Here is a 26,137-nt window from a genome sequence, read left to right as displayed (position 1 = left end):
GTTGAAGCTGCTTTAACACTGTCAGCTTTTAACAACAGCTTCTGGCAGCTTACCTTTATCCACTAATGAGAGGCCACAGAAATTTAAAATAAAACAATATTAGATGAACTGCAAACTCAGAAAGCAAAGCTAACAAAATACGACACGGCATTATTTTTTGTGTGTAGGTGTGCCAGACTTTGATGATGCACAAAATGTATCAACATTCTCCTGCGTAGCAGTAAAGGCACAAGTTTAAACAAAAATCATTCATGCGAGTCATGCACAATTTGAACTCTCCAGAGATGCAGCATTCTTAAAACCTTTTCTGTTCTACACACTGTACAGAGTGCAGCTCCCTTTAATCAATTTAACACATACACATCTATCTATCTACCTGTCTATCTATCTATCTATTTATCTTTACATTTCTACTAAGCCATGCTTTCCAAAAAACACTTTCTTACCAAGCTCTTCAAGCTCTGAGGTCATTGACTTAGACCGCAGGGTCAGTGCAGTGGTTGGAGCTCGCTTAGGAGGTGGTGGGGCTTTGCATTAAACAGAAAAACACACAGTGTAAGGAAACACCTTCAAACCCTACATTTAAATCCACAATTTCATCTCAATTTAAAAAGAATAAGTTACACGAAATAAGGTAAGAATAAATACATACATGCGGAGGAAAAAGCCCTGAGATGCTTTTCCTGTACGAATTTCTCTACTGTTTCTGGTTTTAGCGTAGGTTGTTTGACACATCCGCAAGCTTTTATGTAACAGGATACATAGAAACACTTAAAGCTAAATAACTGTGCACTTCTATTTTCCAGCAGGAAAAAAGCTTCCTAGAGGAAGGGCCTCACAGCAGTTGTGCCCCTTCTTAGGCTAAAATCCTGGAGACCAGCCAATCTCTGACAGAGTATTTTAATTTGTGAAGAAACCATTCAATCTGAGAAATACAGGAAGATTCACACTGATCTGAATAGTTATGGTGAGTCTAAGGGAAACAGGTGATCCTCAGAATAAGGAAGATCTTAAAATATCGAGACAGTCATCTAGCACAGAAACTAAAACCCAGCATGTGCTTTAGTATCCTGAGAACAAATATTTCTGCTGGTCAGAAAGGAGCCTAACATCCAAAAAGAAAATGGAGATTTCCAGTCAACATCACTGCCCTGGGATACCAGGAAAAATTAAGGATTCTCAAGTATTTTGGTCAATACAAAATGCCTATAGCATTTTGAAAAAGGGAGGCAAAGCAGTTTGAGGGCAAGAAAGAGTGAGGAAAGAAGTAGACAAGGTTCTCAATAATCTCTTAAATGAGGTTGGGTGTCTGACATCTGACTGACGGCAACAAAATCCTTCTACACAATTCCCAAGGTACAAAGGCAATTGCCAGGGAACAAGCAAGGCTACAAACTGCCATCAAAAAGGGACAAGATTCAAAGGGGAAAGTGGTTGGCAAATGACACATTTTCACTAGAAATTACAAGATGACAAAGAACTGAGTTTATTTTTACAGAAGCAACTTTCCTTTGGGTCATAGACAACAGCACTTTTATTTCACTGAATGGTTTGGGTTGGAAGGGACCTAAAACTTCTTCCATCCCCTGCCACGGGCAGGGGCACCTTCCACTAGACCAGGTTGCTCCAAGCCCTGTCCAACCTGGCGTTCACACTTCCAGGAACAGGGCAACCACAGCTCGTCTGGGAAACTTTTGCCAGAGCCTTACCATCCTCACAATAAAGAATTTCTCACTGATATTTAGTCTAAAGCTACTATCTTCCAGTTTAAAGCATTGTCACTACATTTATGACCAACATGACACATCCCAAAAGGCAGAGATTAAAGGTTTGTTTAAAATGTGTGAATAGTAATAGCAGCAGCAATCTTTTCTGCTTAATAATAATTATGAGGGCCTAATGAATTCCCAGTATAGCTGTCACCTGAGCAAACTCAGGGGCATCTGAGGTGAAGGAAATACTGTAAAATCCATTTTTGTTTCCTCTTTTTTGTTTTGTTTTTTTTTTCGTGAAGTTTTAGTGGTGGTTTTTTCATGTGAGAAACACATTGAAATTCTTAAGGGAGTAGCCCAATCTTAGGATATAGGTTAACCTATATTAATCTCCATTAAATTTAATTTTAAAAAATCCCAAACAAACCCTAGGCTTGGAAAAAACCCTATCCTGTTTGTACCAGCCAATTCTTTCTCAAAGTCTTTGTGGCACACAATGCCATACGAACCTCTCTTGGAGAAGCTGCCTTCTCATTATCAGCCAAATAGCAGAAAAAGCATCTTTGTGTGTTGTGTGTTGATGAGAGGTGAAGGGATACTCCCTGGCTAGAACAACTCCTCTATTTTAATTTCATGTAGAGGAATCTTCCCATTAAAATGTACTTTATTTTTCTACCAGACCTTCAGTCTAAACATACTGCTTACTTTTGTTATTCTTTCTGCAAAAGTTGCAAAAGTTCTCAATGATTTCAAGAGGTAGTCTCATCTCAAGTACATTTGATATTAATTAATAAAAGATCATCTGTTCTTTGTGCTTTTGTTCTCTCACTACCGCAAGAAATCTTACTACAAGATCCTCAAACATATACATGTATAAAAGCCCATAAAGATTAACTTTCATGGCAAGTGGGACAAAAAAATATTACCCTTTTTGTCACTTATTAATGCATAAGCAAACAGAACTAAATTACTCTAAGCTATACAAGAATAAGGCATTTAAAAGCAAAGTCTATAAATCAGAATTTGTAAGGCAGTATTTTCATGTCTATATTTTATTTTCTGACAAGAAAAAGTAAGAGTCCATCAAGAAAAGAGAAGAATGTACCTTTCTTTCTAGCTGTGTCATCTGGATCAAGATTCCTGGTTACTGTGACAACCTTAAGAACGAGGTGATTGCCCCCTTGTCGAATCATGTTCACCACCTGCCTGTGGCCAACTTTCACTACGTTCTCATTATTAACCTGCAGAGAAAGAAAAGAGTCTTTCAGATCAAAATGCAGACAACTTTTTGTTCCAGCAGTTTCCAAAACAGAAGGTGGAGAGAGCAGGAAGGTACAGAATTTCTAGTTACTGTCTTTTAATAAAAATACATATTTAACAAACAGTGGACAGCTGATGAGATGGCAGGAAAATAGAGCTATCTTTTCAGGAAATATGCAACTAAATAAGTTCAACCAAATCCTCCCCTTTACATATTTTATATACAACAAATAGCATTTTCCTTCTGCAAGTTCCTCATGTTCTGGAAGCAAAGGCAACAGGGCCATACCAGGGCAAAAGAGTCTTCATGGAAAAAGAAGAATTAACTACATAAAGCCCTGTGGTCATGCCAGTTCAACTTCAAACTGCACTGCAACATTCAACTTCAAAATATGTATTTTATAATGTAGATATATCTACACTTTCTCAGTAATTCTTAGTGCTTCATCATCCTTTTTACTGAACAAGTCTTTCTATAATATTAATTAACAGACACAGAAGAAAGCATAGGCACAGTAAGAAATAAACCTGGGTAAAAGTTATTTATTTATTCATTCAATCTATAAGGAGTCACTGGAAGTTCTCTGATATTTGAAAGATGGCAGCATATAAGATTGAAGTGAGCTATTTGAACATAAAAGATATTGAGGAATGGAAGCAGAGATGCTGCCAAAATACATGCTGGGAAGTTGATCTCTCTCCAAAATTCAACTGACTCAGTAATATTTCCTGAGATCACTCAATGCCTTCAAAATGAACAGTCATTTTCAAAGTGTTTTTAGCTTCCTCCGTTTATTCTGACAGGCTGGGCATCTCACTCTCAAAAGAATTTACAGTTCAGAGCAAAATCTCTCATTAAATATTATTGCCATTTAGCAGATCAAGCAGCACAAGCAGTTCCACTCCAACTTGAAATCAGTTTTCCATCCATTGTATTAAAGGAAAATCTTCCCCTTTTCAGGCTTTAGCTGAGACAAAATGCATTTTAATGAAATAATGTATTGGTAAACCATATTTTTAATACAATGCTGCAGCCAGAAGTCTCAAGTATGAGCTGTCTATAAGCTTGAGCTGCTTTATGAGAGGCTTTTTTGGTTTCATACACAGTGACGTAGGTGTAACACATGCTGAACATCCAGACCTGTTGAGCAGGCAAATATGAAGTTCTATCATTCTGTGGAGGTGGAGGGTATAAAAGAATATCGATTTAAATAGGACTCTTGCTGTTTGGTTTTATTTTACACCTTCTTAGCATCTGGTATTTAATTCCAAGATATGATATTTATTTAGCTGGACAAATGGCATCTAAATTTAATCTGTCTAAAATACTGAGACAAAGAGAGTTATCCATTTACTTCTGATTTCCTTCCAGTGTTAAACTCTCAAACAGGTAATTCTTTTCCACAGGAAAAAAAAATAAAAATAAAACATTATGTAATTAAGAATTATGGAATGGATCTCTATTTTTGCTGGAATTAAATTTTAAGCTTGGAAACCAGTAAAGATTACAATAAAATCCCTAATGCTGTCAAAAAATAGGGCCCTCCAAGTAAATCAAAAGTTAATATTAATCAAACACATGCATGCTTCACTAGTGTAAAGTGATAAATGTGTAAAATGATAAACAGCTTATGCAGCATCCCATCTGTTCTTACTGCTATGTGCAATGATATTTAACATTTAGAGCAGGAGCAAATATATACAACACATTTTGGAAAGCTGCCTCAGAAACAGAACCTGCAAATCACTGTTTATAGCAGCTTTGTTTAAAAGGCTTGGTTACAAAAGCTGGTACCAAAAAGATTTACGTGGCAAAAATAAAAATATTGATAGGAGAGGTGAAGGTTATTTAACTCGAGGAGTCTGCAGAAATACTTGAGAACAAAAGAATCATGAAACCAGCAGAGCAGAAACTCATCTTCACAGCCTTTAGCACCTCAGGGGGTAAAACTGGAGCACGATTACAAAGTAATAACTTTGGAATTGTCAATAGCTTATAAAGAATTAGATTTCAGAGACATTATTTATTTCTTTTACCCTTCTTCAGTATTTTATACAAAAGCCAAATGACTGCAGAAATGGTAAGTGGTGAGTAACCAGAGTTCAAGCAGGGTTTTTCTGACAGTTTTAGTTTGACATTACTCAGCAAAGATTTTTCAGGTGTAAATAACTTGGTAAGTCTGTCTCTCTACTTCTACCTTAATCTTTGGTAGGGGGCAGATGACCACTGCATCTCATCTAGGCTTTGCAAACTAACTGAAGGAGGTAATTTTTTTACAATCTATTTAAAACAAGTAAAAAGTAAGTAAAACAAAACTAAACCCCAAAGAAAAACTGTAAGAAAAAAAAAAATCTATTTCACCTGTGCCAAATTAATTTCATAATCACGTGTGTTCTTTGAATTAATAAAATGTAACCACATTCTTCAGAACACTAAAAAACTATATTTTCTTTTAGCGGCAAAGTGTTTAGAAGGAAGTTCTATAAACAGTCAAATAGTAAAGTTGGTTTGTAGGCACAAATTTGTGTCTTTCCCTGTTTTCCTGTATCTTTCAGGATATTTTCCATAATCTGTCACTGCAAAATCTTAAGTTCTTCTTTTCCTTCGATTATTCCCCCAAACTTTCCTGCACTGAATTTTTTTATCCCATGTCCTTCATAAACAGGTGGAAATAGATACAAGAAATAGATCCGTGCTGGGGCTGATTCTGTGCTACATCAGTGGCAACTGCTCACCCAACAAGCCAAATGCAAGGAAAACTGTCCCTTGGGACAAGCCAAGAATTTCAGTAACTCTCCTCTATCCATTCCTGGTGCTCAGGAAAAGCCTCAAAACTCTGTATTTTTGAAAATCATACTTTATAGCCATTTGGTTAAAAACTGGGCAGTGGGATGGGAGTTACTCTGAGATAACTTCAGAAATAATTTATGAAATAATATGATCTCATAGACAGAATATCTTAAAAAAAAAAAGCCTAATCTGAAAGCCTGAGCTGTCTCAATTTTAGTCTTAGTTTTAGTCTCAGTCTTTGTCTTGGTTTTGAAGCTTAAAGCTCCAAACCAGAGACCATGATCAACAACAACGTTCCTCTTACACAAAGAGGTTTGAACACCAACAATGAAGAGTCCTCCCTCCAACATCTTCTCAAGAGATGATTCAAAAATAGGGAGTAAACCAGTGACAAAGACAACTGCCAGTCACATACCTCGCTGTCTGTAACATCCAGATCCACCACTCTGGTGTTATTTTACTGAGAGTTTATTCACAGCAACATCTAAAGCCCCAAAACCCCAAATCACAAACTTTTATTGAAGAATAAACAATGTGTGGATTCCAAGAGCAAAATATCAATCAGGTAATCAAATTTTTTTATATGTGAAATATTCCCTGAATGGAGAGCCCTCCCTACAAAAGATGATACATGAACACATATGGGTTATCTGAAAATTTTCTTCCTGAAGATTAAATTCACACTTCCATCCCCAAAATAAATGTGTAGTTCCACATCTTAAGAAAATGAAAGTGTATTATTCTTTATAGTACTTATTCTCCACCAAAGCTACAATGAGGTGGGTCCCCATTTTTTCACCACACCACATCATCACCAGGAAATACTTGATTACAGACAGATTCTGCTGTCTAAATACATTCATTTGCTTACATAGGCAGATTTAGGACAGGAAAGAACAAATGTTATTATTTAAAAATGTGATTTTTTTTTTAAAAGAATGAGTTAATGAGTGCCCTAGAGATGCTGGGGTAGATTTTGTGGGTATTGGGGCAGGCTGGATAAAAGGATTTTTTTCAGAAATGCATAGCTAGGCAATGGCTTGAAAAATAATAAAATACAATACAATACAATAAAGTAAAATAAAGCAAAATAGTAAAATAATCTGCACATTGTAGGAGCGCAGATGCCTGAGCTGGAACATATTCAGCAGAGCAGCCTTCTTGTAGGAAGGTGCAAAATTAAAAAACACTATCAGAGAAAGAGACCTTTGTGAAGTTTGTTCTATTAATAATTAAAAAAAAAAAATCTTAATTTCTTCAATGCATCATCGTAATCCTTACATTACCTAAACATTCTCTGGGTGGAAAAGCTAGTCAGTAATTTTTAACACTAAGTAAGTACACAAAACTCCATCATTCCACTTGGAATGGCCATTGGTTGCAGTTGGAAATGCATATTCTGCCACAAAAAACTTCTCAAAAGCTCTTCCTTATCCATTAAACTACTTGAAAAAAACCACAACAAAACCCCAAACCCATTACACACACACTTACAAGGTCCTGCCCACACAGTTTCTAAAATTCACCATTTTTGGTAAATATTTAACACACACAAACCCAATTACAATTTGTACCAGCAAAATAAATTGCCCACTTGTAGCTTTGTGGGCTCAAATTATACTTTGCATCTCAAGTAACTACACAGGACACTACCTAAGACTTCATGAACTGGGAAGAGTTTCCAGGATTTGTCCTTGACAAGTACATTATGTGTGAAAAATCCTATTATTTGCTTTATGTTCAAACGTCTGAATTCATTCTAAATGCTGAATGAAACAGGTCCATGGACAGCACAGAGATAAACAGTCCACCTAGAAAGGCTTCTGTGAAAACCAATTTTAACAAATTCTGTTAGCAGCATCCTTTTCCCTGAGTATTACTGGAAAGGACTGAATCAAAACATTTGCTGATAAAGTTTAGAGGCAAGTTAAAAAGGTCCAAAGCCAAAAGATGCTTTGGTTTAATGATGTTTTACGTGCTTACAAAATGCATTTAACCACAACCGATATCAAGGTTCATTGTCTCAACAAGCACACGAGTTTAACCTGTGTCTTAGATTCAAATAGAGAGTAATAATATAATATTTAAATGAGTCCCATTATGGGAATTAATTTATTAATTTATCTCTGCAAAGCCAATTACTCCCATCATACCCTAGAAGCTTAAGCAGACAAAAGCAGATGGCTTCCGTCCACCAGGCTCCAACTATTCATTTATTTGAACAAATTCTGAAACAGGCCTTGAACAGCCTCTGCAAAATTTCTGAAGACTTTCTAATACAAATGGAAAGTTTATTTACATTCTGATCTCTGATTGCTATAGATGACTATATCCCACCTTATCAATTGTACTGTAAAAGATGCTTCAGAGACTTTGTGGACTATTAAAAAATAAAAAGTTTCAGAGAACCAAGGATACAAGGATGTGGAAATTCCATCTGACATCTTGCAGTAGCAATTTTTTTATAGTAATCCACTTGCTCATAGATTTGCCTGGACTGGTGGCCTTTCCACGGGAGAATGGAAAGAAGATGAAGCCAGTGAGCATGGAATTGGAAAAGGTGATCAGCAGAGGCAACTTCCCACCCGAACTCTCATTCGACAGGGTTTCTTCCAAAGAGGAATTATTACAGGGAAGCGCAAAGCACCTTTCAGGGAAAAAAGCACGTATTACTTACAGGACAAGCATCAAAACCATCAGTAGCGTTGCCATGGTGCAAATTTCTTTGCATAAATTCAGATATTGGTGGATACAAACAGAATATAAGATGTCTAAAGGAAAACACCCTGTGGATTCAGTATGTCTCAAGGTTTTGTGTTCCATCCTGTCACCACACGCCCTGTCTGCACACAGGGGAACGTTGTGCCTTTCCTGCTGCAGCTCCGACGGCAAGGGGAGGTGTTGCTGCCTGGTTCTCGCTCCCGGCAAGGGCAGTGGGACAGGCTGGAGCACACCCTCCCTGCTGAAACCTGGGATCTGCAGGGCTCCTCCAGCCAGGCACAGGCTCTTCCTTCAACAGATCCAGCAGTGGCAGAGCTGTTGCCTCCTGAAGTGCAGTGTGGATCTGGTCCCTGCCTGGAGACATCGGTGCTGTCGAGGAAGCGCTCCAGTGTCAGCCGCTTCATCCCTGAGAGCAGCACCAGCACCACAAACCTTCAGCTGCACTTGGGAACATTTCTGATAGAAGCATTGGAATAAAGAGGCATCTCAGATCGTAAACTCCAGACTCCTTGGTTGTCATGGCAACTGCATCACATAATTTGTTTCTCAACATTTAGCCAAGCTCCATCTTGGAACTTCTTTGATTTCTTGTCCCTGTTATTCCTGGTAGGCCCAGAACATTTGAAAAGAACTGGTATTTTTTAGTAATTTCCCTCTTAGATGTGACCTAGTTTATATTTATCCTTTTTTTACTGTGCCAAACTGCCAAAAGCCTAAATAGCCATAATTTCCCCTACTCTCCCTGCATTCTACAAACATATCAGGTGGGAGTAGTGTCCCGCTTTGTTTAAAAGTATTTTAACAACTTCCTATGACAGTCAAAAACCCAAATGGAGCACAACAGCTGTCCAGCCCTTCAAAGCCTTTTTAAATTGCTTTTAATGTGTCTAATCACAGTCAAATCAATTTATCAAGATGGTCACATGTTCTCCTGTATTTCATTCAACTTACACTGCACCCGTGTCAGTGTTTGACCTCTCTCAAGGGAAATGCACAACTTATTTTCTTCTAATAACTTACCAGATTCACTGGCACTATGCCTTCCTCAGTCACTGACATTTTTCAGTATCTGAGAGAGTTACTCACACAGAGCCAGTGGGTACAGCAGCAGAATATTTGGTCCTAATATTGGTGATAAATTGTAAAAGCCCCCAAGAGTCACCTTGTGAATTTTGCCCATGTACATATATATGCACACCAACACAGCACAAGAAAACACAACCATACATTTTAATCGAATAGCCTTATCCCAAGCTTACTTTAAGTAAGGGCATTCAATAATCTTCCAGCCTTACTAGAAAAATTAGCAATGAAATAATGTATCAGCATGGCTTCTCAATAACATCTTCTTTTGTTCCACTAAAAACACTGCCACGTAACAGCATTGTTTCAGTACAAAACTCAGTGGTTACGTTTGGGGTCCAAGCTGACCTCCAAAGAACCCAGCAGGGTTAAAAGTTGCTGTTCATCTCTTACCTATGCCATGATTTAAAAAGTGGAACTATGTTCAACTAGAATTTTAATCTAAAATTTTGCATTTTGCCTACTTATATCTGACCTGAAAGCTATTGAAAGTGAATAACTTCTGTCCTCATGAGACTGCCGTACACAGAACATTTAAATATCACTCAATTACTTGCACCCTGTCCCATTAAAAACAATTGTCTCCATTAATCAGTACCTGCTACTATTTTGAATCATTTTGTGTGAGCTACATTTCATTTGAGAGGTTCAATTAACTTTACTGCAGTTGATTGAACTTCAGTGAACCACAATCAATTAACTCTCACTCAGGATGAATTTGTCCAAGGGCTGTCAGGTGGGAGAGGTGGCATTTCTTCATGTTGGAACTTCTCTTAGGGAAAAAAAATCCCATTAATTGTGCAAATCTGTTTTGCTTTCTCATACACACACCTGAAAAGGGGTCAGTTTCTGAGGAATCTTCGGGATAATGCTACACTCAACCACCATATGTTGATACAAGGAGGGAGAAGTTGTGACTTTCATTTATCCTTTTAATAGAATTATAGAATGGGTTGAAAGGTACCCTGAAGATCACATAATTCCAACCCCCTGCCATTAGCAGAGATACCTTCCACTAAATCAGGTTGCTCCAAGCTCCTTTTGTCTTTTCATTTTGTATTTATTTTGTGTATCTGAGTTCCATTAGTGCCTGACAGTTCCTCTACTTTCTATTATTTTTGTTTCTTCTTTCCTTAAAATAAACTCACTGAAGATAAGCTGATAACTAATTTCTTTTTACAAATTTCAATGCTTAAAAAAATATGTTCTAATTTAAAATTCAGTAAAATTAAAGTGAAGTTTGAAGTGGAAGAGGGAGTTTCTTAGCATTCATCTTGTGAACACGCCTCTTACATTGAATTTGTTCTGAGATGCTATTATAGCCTATAAATTATGGTACACAGACAGCACCGAAGATAGGGTATCAAAAATAGCAAACTAGAGGTCACACATGTAGTAATGAAACCTCTCTGGCATATCTGCCCTTCACAGATGAAACCATGCACAAAAACCTAGAACTGCTTAACCACTGCAACCAGAGCTGCTCCAACCTCATGCATTTAACATATCCATAGCCATCCACCCCTGCTGGGGGGTTTTCTGAGGTTCCAGCAAAATGGTTTTTCACATAAAGAAAACAAAGGTTACCCAAGCTACACATTCTGCAGTGGGAAAACAGAGTCTTGTCCCTTTGCTGACCAGTCACCCCATTCCAGTTTGCCATTCTCTCAGCAGAGTCACTAATGCTTGGTGGTGCCCTTCTGATGAACTGACTCCAGAGTGAAAAAAAAATAGAAATAAGAAGAGGATAACTTTAATCTGGATCACAGACGATCACTCTGATCTGACTGCTGGGCCAGCGTGGGCAGCACAGTGGGGTTTGTTCACTGACAAGTTGTGGATGAGCATCCTTTTGGCAGCCCTGTACCACCATCAACCCCTTTTGCATCCGTCAGCTCATCTGAGACAACAGTTTTCAGGGAAGCATGAATAACAGGATCTAGAGTACATTTCTAAGCCAGGTTTATCCCTGCAGCCAGCTCACTGCACAACCTCAACCCCACCTTCACCTGTGCAGCTGCTCTGGTGTGTGAGGAGCCAAGGAAGCTGAAGCAGCACTACTGCTGTGCCCTGGAAGCAGCACTCAGCTGCACACTCTGACCTCCAAAGTGATTAAATGCTTCAGACCCCAATTACACAATTCCCAGCTTAACACTTTATAAAAACACGAGGCTGTGTTCAAGCCTAAAAATATATTTTTTAAAATCAGGAATACAGCACTATTATGCAAGCGCTGAGAAGACAATAGATCTTTATTTGAATTCTGAATGAACCACTTGATAAGTATTTACAGTATGTAGAAGCATAGCAGGCTGAGCCCTTCTATTTTTAAAATTATGCCTACCTACACTAAAGGCCATTAGGCAGAGAATTCTAAAATATGCATCAAAATATAGATCTCTTTATAAGCATTAATAATGCAGCCCAATATTAATTTACATTAGGTAAGCACACGTTAGTCAGGAAACATAATTTAAAATTAAACCTTATACCTGTGATATGAACTCACTTGTTCTGTACCTTTCAATGATTCCCAGTTAAAATCTTCAGAGAGATTACACGGAGATATTGACAGAAAGTGTTGTCATCATGTGTTGATAATCTATATTTGCTCCTCCCACATACAGTCACTTTCCAGAAAATGCATTTGCACTAAGAACAATAAAAAAATGTACTGCTCATGCATTTCTTTTTATGCAGGAAAGCCTAATCTTAGAGCAGATAGAGATAATCCTTTCTTAAGGCCATGCTAGTTTTAACTGTGCTGCCTTAAACTTGGAATCTCTTAAGGACTGAAGTCTTTCCTTAAGAAATGCTTAAGCACATACAGAATAATGAAACTCACATAACAAATATTTTCTGTATTAGATTAGAATGACAAAATAACCATCAGTCAGGTGAGTCATGAACTTGGTGGTGTTAGGAATGTCCCTCTCTAATTAAAAGTTTACTCATACTAACCATACTGCAGCTTTCTGTTAATTGCCAAAAGAATGTGCATGTTTTATGCAAGACTTCCATAACTGAATGTAAAAACCCCCAAGAGATATCAATCATAGACAAACAGCACACAGCATATCGCAGAATAGTTACAAACATGGAAATGTTTAGTTTAAAATAACCAGCCAAACAAAAGTACAAATAAATTTTAAACTATCTATAAACAAAGAATAAATTTGCATTGCTAAGGCAAAACAAACAAAAAACCTTCTCAAGTTGTAGCAGCTTGTTTGCAGAAAGAGGTAATTCTCCTTGGATTAATCATAGAATCACAGAATATCCTGAGTTGTAAGGGACCCTCTAGGATCATCAAAGTTCAACTTTTGGCCCTGCACAGGACACCCCCAAGGCTCCTGGACCTCAAGCCCTGCAGTGTAAAACTCAACTACTCAATTTTGCTTTCTTAGAATATGTAATACATTACCTGCATGGCAGATGCAGTTTATCCTCACTACTTCCCATCTATTTATATTCAATTTATTCTTGATAATTTTGGTTGTTTCTTTAACAGTTCTAGACAGAGCTTCATTACTTTGTTTCAAAGTTATTAATTCTTTAATACTAGATCAGAATTGCACTCCAAATCCAGTTCAGCCTGAGACTCACCTTATGACCTTTAAGCCTGTGCTTTGGTCCAAGAGCCTTGAAAAAGGGAAAATAACCCCCAGAATCATAGAACTACTCCACTATGTCTCACGTAACCAACCATCAACCACTTAGGGCCCAACCAACTGATACAGAAAGCACTAACAGATCTGATTAGGAAACACATCACATTATAAAAAACCAATAATGGGCAATCCTTTAGTATCTACTTTTGCTGCATCCTGCTTATCCTATGTTGTAAAAGAATATCCAGATGTATACCTGTAATTGTAACGTAAAATAGACATGAGCCACAAATGCAGAATGTTACGTAACTTTTACTCAACAAAAGCTCAAAAGCAACCGGAGACAACTTTTGCAGCTCTCTTTAGAGAAAACAAACTTGTTTATAAGAGCAACTTCATTAATTCATAATGAGGCTTTTTGTTACCACTTCAAAGAAGCAACGCTCTAATTTGCTTACTCTCCACACAGAATAAGAACTTTTTATCATCTCAAGCAAGAGTATAAAAGCAAAAAGCTTCTCTGTTAAGAAGGAATGATTCATTTTGATGTTAGTGAACAAGCATCAGAGAAGGGTAACAGCAGATTCCTCAGAGCACTTTGTCATGGCGAATAAGAATCACCAACAAACCTTTCATTAGGTTTGATTTTATTTGTAAATAGTTAGAAATACAAATCTATTTTTGTGTGATCTGATGACTCAGAGAGCATGAGGCAATTCTCTGGCCTTTCCAGTGGCTCCACCCAGCCTACACAGAACGCCAGTCCGAAGGGAATGTGCTCCCAGTGAAAGGAGAGCCAACGGAGCAAAGCTTTGCCTCCCGCATCGCTGCCAGTTCGCAGGTGCCTGCAGCAGCCACGGGATGCTGCAGCCCACTGGAAACACTCACTCCACAGTCAGATCCCGCATCCACACGGGGCAAAACCACCTCTTTGGGAACACTTCTTGCCTTCTAGTGGCCAAAAAGAAGCCAAGTCTGCCTTGTTCTTTCTCTCAGCACCTAAAGTTAGCAGCACAGTCGCCTGCCTGGCACACAGGAGTCAGCTGGGCGATGCAGGGGATGAATCAGTGCTGTTACGCACTGACATTTTAGGAACACTCTGAAGAGCTGTACAACCGTGTACCAACGTAGCAGCTCAGCACAAGCCTATCACAGAGACAAACGCAGCCCAAAACTCAGCACAGGCACTGAGGAGAGGGAGACAAATGAAGCACAATCAATTATAACAGGGTTTTAATTTAGAAAACAGCAGCCTCATTTGTACCAACAGTAATTTTAGAAACATTAAGGTTGGAAAAGACCTCCAAGATCACAGTTTTGCAGCCTTGTTCTCCTGCCACTTCAATTTTCTGTGCATTAAATTTTGAAAAATCCAAAGCCCCAAATTAACAAATATCAAAGGCCCAGTAAGTTTGACTCTATATTAAATATTTTGGAATGTGAATTAAGGCTTAAGCACACAAGAGAAGATCAGAAAAGGAACTTACTTAGTATGTTAAGAAGAACAGAAGGAGATGGTGCTCCCATACACCTAACAGCAGAAATGCTATGTGTTTTCAAAAGTAAGGAAGGGAAACTTCAATTTAAACACCAAATATAATGCAGATCCCTTATAATTCAAATTAAATTTGCAACTAGGTGTTGCAGAATGGAATTTAAATGTCAACCAAGTTCTTAATCAAAGGTTTAAAAGTTAGAAGCACTATTTCTAACAAAGTAGTAATTGTCAAAAGCTTTGTTTGGGTGACTGATACTGCTCTTGGAAGAGAGATGGACAGCTTCACGGAGCTCAAATTCCTGAGGTACTCACCAAGCTGCACCCCTCTGCAAAAGGAGACAAAACTACCCAAGACCTTGGAATGCCTCCTGTGAACATCTGATGTGCCAAAGCTTAATCCTGAATCATCACACCCAGTGAAGGAGCAGCGAAATGCTCTCTCCTGACAGGAATACAGATGGCACATCATGCACCACGACCCAGGTGCCTTCCTGAGCACTGACCTCCCTGCTGGGATCCTAAATCCTGCTTGGCCAGCACTCCCTCCAGACCCACTGAAGGATTTGGAAATCCATGGGCTGAGGACATTTCCAGAGACAATGGATACAGCTGCCTTGCTTTGGAGCCTGATTCTGGCTGTGTGATAACTCCATGCCAGTGGCCTCCCAAGAAAACTCTGAATACTTTAATTTACTAGCACACGTGAATTTTAGACATTGAAGATAAATCCGGGGAAAAAGAACTTTGCATTTTGCCAAACAGGCATCAAGTAACCCCAGTTGGAGGTTACTGGTTTCATTTCACAGCACTCAGTAACAATTTCTTTAATGCCATGTTGCTCACATGGCTTTGCCGTGTGATTCACTCACATGGAGACGGAGCTGTGAGAAGGAGGAACACTCACAGCTCTAATTTATAAATTTTAGATGACTTGAAGGTAGTAATTGATTCTCTTTGAATGCCACCTTCTTTTTATTCTGGCCTCTTAGCTCTTTGCCTGATTGTCCAAATTGCATGAGCATCACATGTGATTTCTCTCCAAATACCTTGACCTAAATCAGCTTTGTCCCAGTTACTGGCACTGACAAATCTGGCAGTGGCAGAGGGACAATTTCAGTGCATCTTAATATGTTTTTTATTGATTTCCTGGAGGGTTTTTTTAGACTGGAAGGAAGACAGCCATGAAAGACATGATTTAAATTCTGAAGTCTAAGGTAACATAAAAGCTTCAGTTCTAGGAATCATTGTAAAAAGCAACCCTAATATGTGCTACTCACTCACACTACTGTGCACCCCAAATCCTGCACAGGCAGCACTGATGGAATTGCCGCAATCTGAGGCAGAAAATGTTCTACCACTGAGTTTCATTCTTGCATGACTGTCCGTCTCCATAGCTTCTTCCTGCAGAATGCAAGGAATGCCTGATCCAAAACCAGTGCTCCTGAGAGCTTATGAAATTCAAACTATTTTTAGACATCCTAAATATATGCTGTTTGAAATAGTTAAGTGAACAATTGTTACTAATATATACTTTCTTTCACACACATACATAATACATGCTTATCAGCAGGAGCACATTTCTTACCAAGGGAGCACAATTTTGTCCAGAGGAATGGAGAAAAATGTAGGTGTGCATTTGACAACCTTTGGATGTATTGGAAATAGTTCCCACAAAAGACATAGGAATGGTAAAAACTGGGGTGCCCAGAGGCAGCACTTTAGAAATAAATAAATAAAGCAAGGAGACAAAGAAAAATAAATAAATAAAGGAAGAAACCAAAATGGGCTGTTAATTAGTCCACAGTGTTTTTTAAGAGGGGAAGAGAAGCTCTGATTTGATAGAGCCTTTACTCACTCCATCAAATGGCCAATGCTGGTATAACAGGCCAGGGCTACCTAAAACTAACACAAAAGGAGAATGGACTGGGAAAATAGGTCAGTCTTCTAATCACATATTGACTCCAACTTTAATGTCATCTCAACAGAAAGCTTTAAAGCCACTTTGCAGTTCCTTCTCAGTGTTACTGCTCAGAAGGAAAAAGGGGGAAATTTTATACTCCTGGAGAGACTGAATCTCATTCTTTAATTCAGAAATCGACTGCATCCAAATCTGGAAAACTAAGTTGTAAAAATCACTGGGTTTGTATTTCAAGGTTAGGACAAATCATTAAGGTTTCCTGAATTCCTATTCTATCCTTATGGGCTTGGTAGCTCTCCCTCTTTAATGTGCTCTCCCTCTTTAATGTGGTAACACTCCTGTGCATCCTTTCATGAACACTAAATGTCCCTATTCCTCTCCTTTTCATCTTAAGACCCTGAAGGTCACTCTATCCTTCACATCACTACAATTTATTCAGAGCACACGTCTAGGAAACGGAGAAAGGACGATTCCCAAAGCGTGGGAGCCGATGCTGCATTAGGATCACCTGAGCCAGCACGGAGCAATCTGGCACATCTCAGTGATGCAGAGTGACACCCTGCAGAGACACGAGCTCCAGCCCTGGCTGAGAGGGAGCCAGAGCAGCGTGGTACTGCCCTCAGGCTAATTAACACCACATCAACATGGCTTTGTCACTTTGGGTTTTGGAGCTTGTGCCTTCAACGCCAGTTCAGGGTTCTTCCCACCACTTGGCAGTGCAGGGTTTTAATCTGTGCACCCACTCTGCTCACGGCAAACACACGGGGACACTGGACATATGGAGAGGGCTGCTGAAGGTGCAAAGTGTGGTTTTCAAAATGTAGTCAAAATCAATGTGACTGCAGTGTTGTCAGGGATTAATTAGCTAAGCCATTCTGTAGTTATTCCTCAGTAGTTGAAAGGTAGTTAAACGTGACGTATGACTGTAAAGACTTTCCCTCTTATTTGCTCAGAATGTTAATTTTGCAGCAAGACGAATGAGGGTTAATTAACTCTGACATTTTTCTGATCAGATTTTTCCTTGACTTTTGAGAAAAATATTTATACTCCTGGTACTCTGAAGAATCTAGGCACTAACTCCTCCCTACTCCTTCCATCTCAAATGATTCAGAAAGAGAGAAAGTTACCAAAATCAGCTCCCACCCTTTCCCAGCACACTCATAGTCTCAGAAATGAAGTCAAAGATATCATTAGACATGTAGTTCCTAGTTATTAATGGGGTAAAATTACCTTTCCTACCCCCCCATGCAATCTGCATTTTAGAGTTAAGAGAGACTCTAAGTGAGATGGGAAATCTGCATTGAGACATCCCAGACTAGGTTTTAATTTAGCCAGAAACTGCACACGTAGCCATTTTCTGGCATATCAGCAGTGAATATTTTTTTCCTTATAATAAACTCTAATACCAGTGGACCATTATAAAGTCCTTTTACCTACATGGTATCTGTTTCATCTTAACTTGGTACTTTTCTGATTTCTCAGCGTTTTTTAGACTGTTACAATGTTTTAGACAACTGTCCTTGCTAAGTGAGAAATTGCTGGGTGAAAGAATTTAAATTTATTTGTTTCTTATATTGTTTATTATTTCTTTTTAGTTGAAGTCTACGGGACGCACAAGGAATTACCCATACTGCTAATTGTATTAGCAAGTAATTTAGAAGTCACACCTGAAATATGTAGTAAAATTTTTTGAAAGAACAACAAAGAACCCCACTTTAAAGGCCAAGGGCTTCCAATCATTCTTAAAGATGACCTTTAGGGTGAGAGATAGGTAAGGAGAAAAGAGATTGTTGAGATATCCTAACAAGCTGAGGTACTATGCTCAGATGAGAAAGATCTTGAATAAATACTTCCCTATCCAGCTTTATTTTCAAAGAGAAAAAAAGAGACTGTCTCACAGAGCAGTACACAGAAATTGAGCATATGCAAGAAAATAGCAACAACTCTCTGGAAAGTTTTCCTGTGTCTATGGCATAAGCAGAATTTCCATGTCTAGGAAGTTGTGTGGATGCAACAACTCTAAAAACATTCTGTCACTTTGTTTAGAGATCAAAGACCCAGAAAACATGATGCAGCCTCCTCAAAGCATCAGGTTGTCAATTTTCCATTTAATAGATTTCCATCATTGCTCCAAAATAAATAATTCTCATAATGGAATCACAGCATCACAGAATGGTTTGGGTTGGAAAGGACCTTTAGAGATCACCTACTCCAAACCATCCCCTTCCATGAGCATGGACATCCTTCACTAGGTTGGGTTCCTTCCCATAAGCCCAGATCTCTTACTTCATAACAGAGGCAAATGTATGTCCCTGTTACCAGACAGGAATACTGCAAATACATAAGCTTTTCCACTAACTTTATCCCACTCAATTCTTTAAGATCAACTAAATAATCAGGGAAACAGGGATTAAATAAGAATTAGGATCAAATTTTTCCTTTAACCACTGACAAAGGTTATCGTAACTCTGAGGATTTAAGCCACTACCTAACAAAACATAAGTAGGACAGAGCCTGTTGTCTTCAGCCAAAAAAATATATTCCCAAACAAGAGAGTGAAATGGGTAAGTTTAACAGTCAAGAACAGAAAGGAAGTGTGAATTGCTGGCTGTGATAAAAAATTAGGGCTAGTTTCCCTCACCTGGAAAAGATGCTGCAATCTTTCGCTCTTCAACCCAACATGGTTCAAGTCAGATATTTTATGGCTTTACTTCTTTTTTTGCTCCCCCTTTTTTTTTTTTTTTTTAAAGTCTTGAATACTGAATTCATCACAGCTCCCACCAAAACATTGACAAAGTCATCTTAATTATTTCCACTGGGAAATAGCCAATTGGGACTTTAGGGCTTATCAATTACCTTCTTGCTCCTGTTTTTGCTTTTTGTTTGCAGTGAGAAAGTGACATTAATTCTGGCTTGAAGCATGTGCTACTTTTATGCTTTCTTCTTCATGCTTTTCAAAGTGAGAACCACCTCTTTCCAAAGCTACATGGGCTGCTTGTTCCTGCAGCATTCCCGAGACACCTCCCAGTCCAGCATCCTCACCACTGGCCCTGGGCTAGAAAAAGGCGGCCCTCCCTTAACTTTGCATAACTGGATTTATTTCTCCCCCTTTTTTTTTGTTTTGGTCTCGCCCCAGGGTTATCACATAATTTATCAAGAAGAGATGAAGAATTTTGTTTGAGATAACTGTGGCCCATCTGGAACGTTGCAGGAGATGGAATGTGGCCGAAAGCAATGATTTCATCCCGCACCGTTACAGCTAGGAAAAAGAAGCAAACAACAAAGAAACCCTCACTGTTAATTCCAGGGTTTCAGAACTGTTTTCACTGTAGATGCCGTATTAGTTAAAAGCTTCCTAGATAATACTTAGTCACAGCAACAATAATCTGTGGTTATTTCTTTTCTTTCCTTCTTCATGCAGCAAGACACATATTAAAAAGACACAGAAAAAGCAGGCACTTTGAGGGTTTGCCAGTATTTTGATTAGTGACCAAAGTCAGTGAACTGCACTTTGTCTTTTATATAAGAATAAGAATGAGTCATGCAGGACTAAAATAAACACCTTCTAAGAGGCAGCCTTGCTAATAATAGCTGCTCATCTTTACAGTCTTCCCCACCTGAAACTACTCATCACTGAACCAGTACTATGGACCACAGCACAAGCAGGGCTAAATTTTACCTCAGCTGATTTTACCTTCCTGGTTTGTTTTCTTGAGGATATCAAAACATAACTCAAACTAGGCAGTTGTACTGGGTTTCTGTGGCACGATTTCCTAGCAGGGAGGGCTCCAGAAGCAGCTTCTGTGAGAAGCTGCTGGAAGGCTCCAAGGCAGACCCACTGCTGGTCAGGGCTGAGCCCATCAGCAATGGTGGCATCACAGTCAAGGGAGAATACGTGAGAGAAACAGCTCAACAAGGCACCTGATACGGGAATAAGGAGGGGAAGGAGGTGCTCCAGGAGCCAGAGGTACAGGCCATGGTGAGGCAGCTGTGCCCCTGCAGCCCATGGAAGTCTGAGGAGAAGAAATCCACCTGCAGCCCCTGAAGGAGCCCCCAGTAGAGCAAGTGGATGCCTAAAGGGGGCTGTGACCCTGTGGGAAGCCCATGCTGGAGCAGGTTCATGGCAGAACCTGTGATCCTGCAGGAGACCCACGCTGAAGCAATTGCTCCCGAGGGAATGTACCCTATGGAAGGGACCCACACTGGGGTAGTTTGTGAAGAGCTGCAGCCCATGGGAAGGATTCGTGCTGAAGAGATGTCTCCCTCCTCCTCTCTGGAGCAGGGGAAGAGTGTGAGGAGTCCTCCCCCTGAGGAGAAAGGAGCATCAACGACAACATGTGAAGGACTGACCACAGCCCCCACTCACCACCCCGACATGCCACTGTGGAGGAGGAGGTGGAGAAAATCAGGAGTGAAGTTGAGCCTAGGAAGAAGGGAGGGGTCAAGGGAAGGTGTTTTAAGATTTGGTTTTATTTCAAATTACCTTGATATTTTTTTTAAATTAAATTAATTTTTCTCCAAGTCAAGTCTGTTTTGCCTGAGTGATCTCTCCCTGCCTTTATCTCAACCCAGGAACCTTTTGTTGTATTTTCTCCCCCTAGTCCAGCTGAGGAGGGGAGTGATGGAGTGGCTTTGGTGGGCACCCAGTGTCCAGCCAGGCCTTACCCACCACAAAAGAGGGGCAACAGCAGTTTTAGAAATGTGCTCCCACAAACATTTATTCATCCAGGAATCCTGCATGTCAGTGATACCAAAGGGAAGCTACGTTTCTGGCTGCAATATTAACCCAGAAAACAGCAATAGTACCTATTCCTAAAATATAAACCACATCTGTAAACTGTTCTATATTCACATCCCATAATAAACACGTGAATTATATTTTGGCACTTTGAGAAAGCTCTTATACCTGTAAATGCTTTTCATGGGTCATTGGATAAGAATGTGTACAACCATCTCCAATGTTTCTATAGAGAAAATTCAAATATTGGATATATGTTGAGTACAAAACACTACTGATGTAATGCCAACCAAGGAAAAAACCTTTCAGAGCAGAGCAAAGCTCAATAAACCAAATGATAGGAACACACTTCCCTGAGTTACAACTGGACCATGAAAAGCTCTTCATGCTTATCCCAACAGGCCCTTCCTGCTTGAATGTGCTTCAGAAAACTGTATTGGATTTGTTTCTGTGGAATTAAAGAGTTTTCAGATGCTGTCAAGCTCTCCATTCTCTCCATAACAACTCCTGTTTCCTTCATCTGAGCAGTTCACTCAACAGTTAAACACTGAACTTGATGTATTATCCTTAAGACATTATCTGACAAGAATCAATCACTTCCCAGGTTTGATCAGCTTCTGTATTTATCCTAGTTATGCTATCTGACTTTCCTAGTTAGAACCTACCTCTGCATCAGAGTTGTTTTATTTAAAGTTAGTCATAATAATAATTTTTTAAAAACACATTTCATAATGGTTCAAGGGGGAAACCCAATTTTTAGAAAAACAAGAAAATTCCCTGCAGGTTCAACACAACTGATCTTTTATTACAAGCCTCAAACAGGATTGCTGTCAGGTCACTGAATGTTGTCCTTCAAAACTGACAACCAAAACTGGCTTTTATTAGAAAAACATCATCAATGGCTTCTCTAAGACTTAAAGACTCCATTTAGCTTTTAATTTCCCCTGTGAAATTCTTTTAATTATGTAGCCAAAACTTGGAAAAGCCAAATGACAACAGATTCTTTCATGACTCTCACAGTTCACTCATATTAGGAACATATGCCATTTATGTTTTATCAGCCTTAAAGGAATTTAATCTTGTGTCTTGGGCACTTCTGAATTATTTCTGGCAAAGAGATATATTGAGACTAGAAAAACAATTGTCCTGGTAGCAAGAGCATTTTCTTCCCAGCCTTTAAACAATGCCCCACACCCCATATATATAGAAAGTAATCCAAGTTTTCATATATATATATTCTGGAGAAGAGAAGGCTTCAAGGAGACCTTGGAGCACCTTCCAGTGCCTAGTGGCGCTCCAAGAGAACTGGAGAGGGACTTTGGACAAGGGTCTGGAGTGACAGGACAAGGGGGAATTTACAGCAGATTAAAAGGAGATTGATTGAAGTCTCTGTGGGATTTACTTAGGAAGTAACTGAAAAAATTTCCAGTTTTGTTTCATCTTCTTTCAGAATATTACTTAATCCACTCTGCAGATAATTCTCCATTTACCAAGCATGACAATTTTGAGACCAGGATTATAAAATATGTGCCTTGGCTTTGATTTTCCAAAAGGCATGAGGAAGTCCAGACTTTCATGGAAATCCATCAAGTGTGCAGGTGAGAACCTTTTTGATGGGAGGGAAATTAATTTATCTAAATGGCTAATTATAGGCACATGCATTTGCAAATGTGAGCTCAAAAATCTACTACCTAATTCAGTTTAGGAGAAAGTTCAATATTCAAACCAGTAAGTTGATTACTGGTTTTATTATTTAAATACAGGAAGCATCTGTTTCAAAGATAGGTGATGATACTAGTAAATACTGGAAATGGCAATAGACACATACACACATATGTATATCATGGAAGGAGCAAGGTCAGAAGAAAGTTCAGGAGGATGTTTTTAGAAATAAATTCATTCATACAATTCAGAGGACTAATCTATTACATAGTTTCTTGCTGTATACTAAATTTAAATAATTTATAACTTGTTTGAAATCCTTACTATCTTAAAAACAAAAATTATAGTGAAATGATAATCAAAAGGTTGGTTTTTCTTTTTTTCCCAGATAATGAATTCTTAAAAATAAAAGCAAAATAATATAATCTAGCTAGATCTGCAGTGACATAATGCTGTATCCCTTTAACTCCACTAGGGAAGGAATAAAAAGTTGGAACTTTCTTGTGATAATAAATAAAGTTAGTGATATTCTGTGGAATAAATTGACAGAAGTGCAAGTAAGAGCAGGATTTGCACTAAGGGAGCTCTCCTCTGCAAATACCAAAATACAAATGTTCAGATTACTGAATACACAATAATTTCAGCAAACAGACCTGAATTATGATTCTTTTTTAAATATGAAAACTCACACAGATATTGATATTTGAGCTTGTCATTAGAAGCTCTCAATCTCCTGTGAGCCGAATTAATTCTCTTTCTTTAACTAACCTAAAAGTCATGAATGACAGTAAGAAATAGTCAGTAAGACTGAAAATAATCTAACAGTAAAAATGGAGCCAATGATTTATTTATCTTCACACTGATGTATGCGAGGAATAAAGCAGGATTTTTGTGGTTCAGTGTGGTTAAAGCAGTATGGTCAATATGTGGCCACCACAAATATCCCTGTGTTCACTCTCAGCATGGTATTTTGTAGACTGATTGTATTTCAGAGAAGAAATAATCCAGCTGGAGTCTTTTGATTATGCATTTTAATCCTACACCCTCTCTTCCTTAGGCAGAAAACAAATGCTTGTTCCAAATTTCTTTGATATCTATATACCTCTATCTCCATTAAAAAATCCCAAACCTTGCTAATTTTTCTATGATGTAAATATATGGAATTGATGTGAATGGTTGGGTTGTAAGGGACCTCAAAAATCAATTAGTTCCAAACTCCATATATAATACACATTAGCAAGACGATGGGGGCAAAATTAATTAATTATTCTTTTGTCAATTCTGTCAGTAGGCAGGAAAAAGTTAAAACTAATACTAAAAACAATTGCTAATTGCATGAATGAAGCCTTAAAAAACTAGTTATTAGCTACTGCTATCAGGAAAATAATCCTCTGCAGAATCCTATTAGTTGAAGTAAAAATATCAAGTAGCAAAAGTAGGAAAATAGGCTGATCTTTGTTCCAACCTGCTAGAGTTTCCTTCAGTAATGGTCAGAATCTGGGGCAGACTGAAACTCCTCACTATTCATTATTTTTCAGGAAGACATTAAATGGCACATCCAGCAGCTGACTCCCTAAACCAACAAGGACTCCCACCATTTTTAGTGAAACTACAACCCATGCCCACAAAGTCAAAGACATTTAAACTCCTTCTCAAATGCAAAAGTAGTTAATGACATAAAACTGTCCACCCGGCAGGAGGTTTGAAATTACCCCTCATATAAGCCAGAATGTTTGTTTGACAACACATACTTTAAACCAGCCATTATCCAAGAAGTATTATAAAAAGAATCACAGAATCATTTAGATTGGAAAAAACCTCCAAGGTCATTGAGTCCAAACATTAACCAAGCACAGATATTCCATTTGTGAATTCACCCCAAAATGTGAAGTTCAGTCATTTGGGTGCATTGATAGAAAACCTCTAAAAAAAATGTACAGCAAGAAATAGATATTTTTTCTAGATATAGAAAAAATGAAAGTAAAATTCAAGATAGGGAAAAATATTTCAGGAAAGTTGAAAGTTAAAAAGTTTGGTGGGATGTGAAAGACACATGAAAGAACCAAGTTACCAGGCAAAAATATCAATGACACACTGGCAAAAGACATGTCAATTTGCAGTAGGAAGTTGATTGCATCTTCCCAAGTGAGGGTTCAATCCAAATGACACAGACAAAAGTGTATTCTGTAACTGCAGAATGTGAATGATTTAGAGATGCTAATAAAGGAAAGATTAAACACCAGCTGAAAACACCACTGTAAAACATACACTGAAATGGAGGGGATGTAAGCAGTAAGAACCTCTTACATTATTTATATCGATTTTTTTTTCTGGATTATTAAATTAACAGTTTTCACAAGATGTTGATCTTTAGAATCAAAGCAAAGAAAGATGATGTTGCTACAAGAAGCAAACATCAGAATCGACCTGCTCTCAGTTGTAGGTGCAGAACAATTAACTCTGTGTCTATATTTTAAAGAAAAAACATCTTGTATATAAAATAGGATGCCATGAATTTCTACTGATATCAGCACAGGTACATTTGGGAAACAGGTTATGTGCTGTTAATCCCTGCATCACTCATGTACATCTTTTCCCCTGGGTGATTTAAACAAGAACCTCTCCAAAAAGGTCGGTCCAGCCAGCATGACCAAAGACATTTGATTTTGAGACATTTAAGATGGCTGTGACTTGCCTTCCTATATTTACTGATTCTTCAATCCATGATCTTACCAGGACAGTTTTAGGAGAATTTATATTTAAAATTTGCTCATATGTAAATGTACAGGATCTGAAGGGAAGTTTCTCCTTTGAGATCAGCCTTTCCAATTTTCCAAATTTAATATTCCATGCAAAGTGCTACAGATCACTGTACCTTTCCTTTCCCCCAGCTGCTGCATATCACATTGCTTTATATGGTTCCTAGAGCCTGGGAGCTGAGATTCACTTACACAGACATCAGTTTAATGACAAAAGGCCTGACATACAAAACCAGTTTCCATCAGCACCTGAAAAATGGAGTTTTCATTATTCGTATTACTACCTATAGCTATAAAGGCTTCAATAAATTTAAATTTGGCTTAATTTGTGTTGGAAGAAAGCATTAAAGAACATAAGTCCATTTTTTATGCAGTCCTCCCACC

General features: G+C 38.4%; 1 protein-coding gene across 1 annotated transcript in view; it reads right to left on the bottom strand.

Annotated features, from left to right (window-relative positions):
• Window positions 1-26,137, bottom strand: part of SHANK2 (SH3 and multiple ankyrin repeat domains 2) — a 297,119-nt gene that overhangs the window by 39,034 nt on the left and 231,948 nt on the right. The window contains 2 exon segments of the mRNA XM_050334887.1: window positions 447-527; window positions 2,818-2,953. Coding sequence (XP_050190844.1) covers window positions 447-527; window positions 2,818-2,953 — 217 coding nt within the window.

This window comes from Myiozetetes cayanensis, unplaced genomic scaffold (assembly GCF_022539395.1).
Source record: "Myiozetetes cayanensis isolate MyiCay16 unplaced genomic scaffold, myiCay2020 scf6-25, whole genome shotgun sequence".
NCBI lineage: Eukaryota > Metazoa > Chordata > Aves > Passeriformes > Tyrannidae > Myiozetetes > Myiozetetes cayanensis.
The sequence above is the reverse complement of the archived record's forward strand: the minus strand, read 5'-3'. Positions and strand labels throughout refer to the sequence as shown.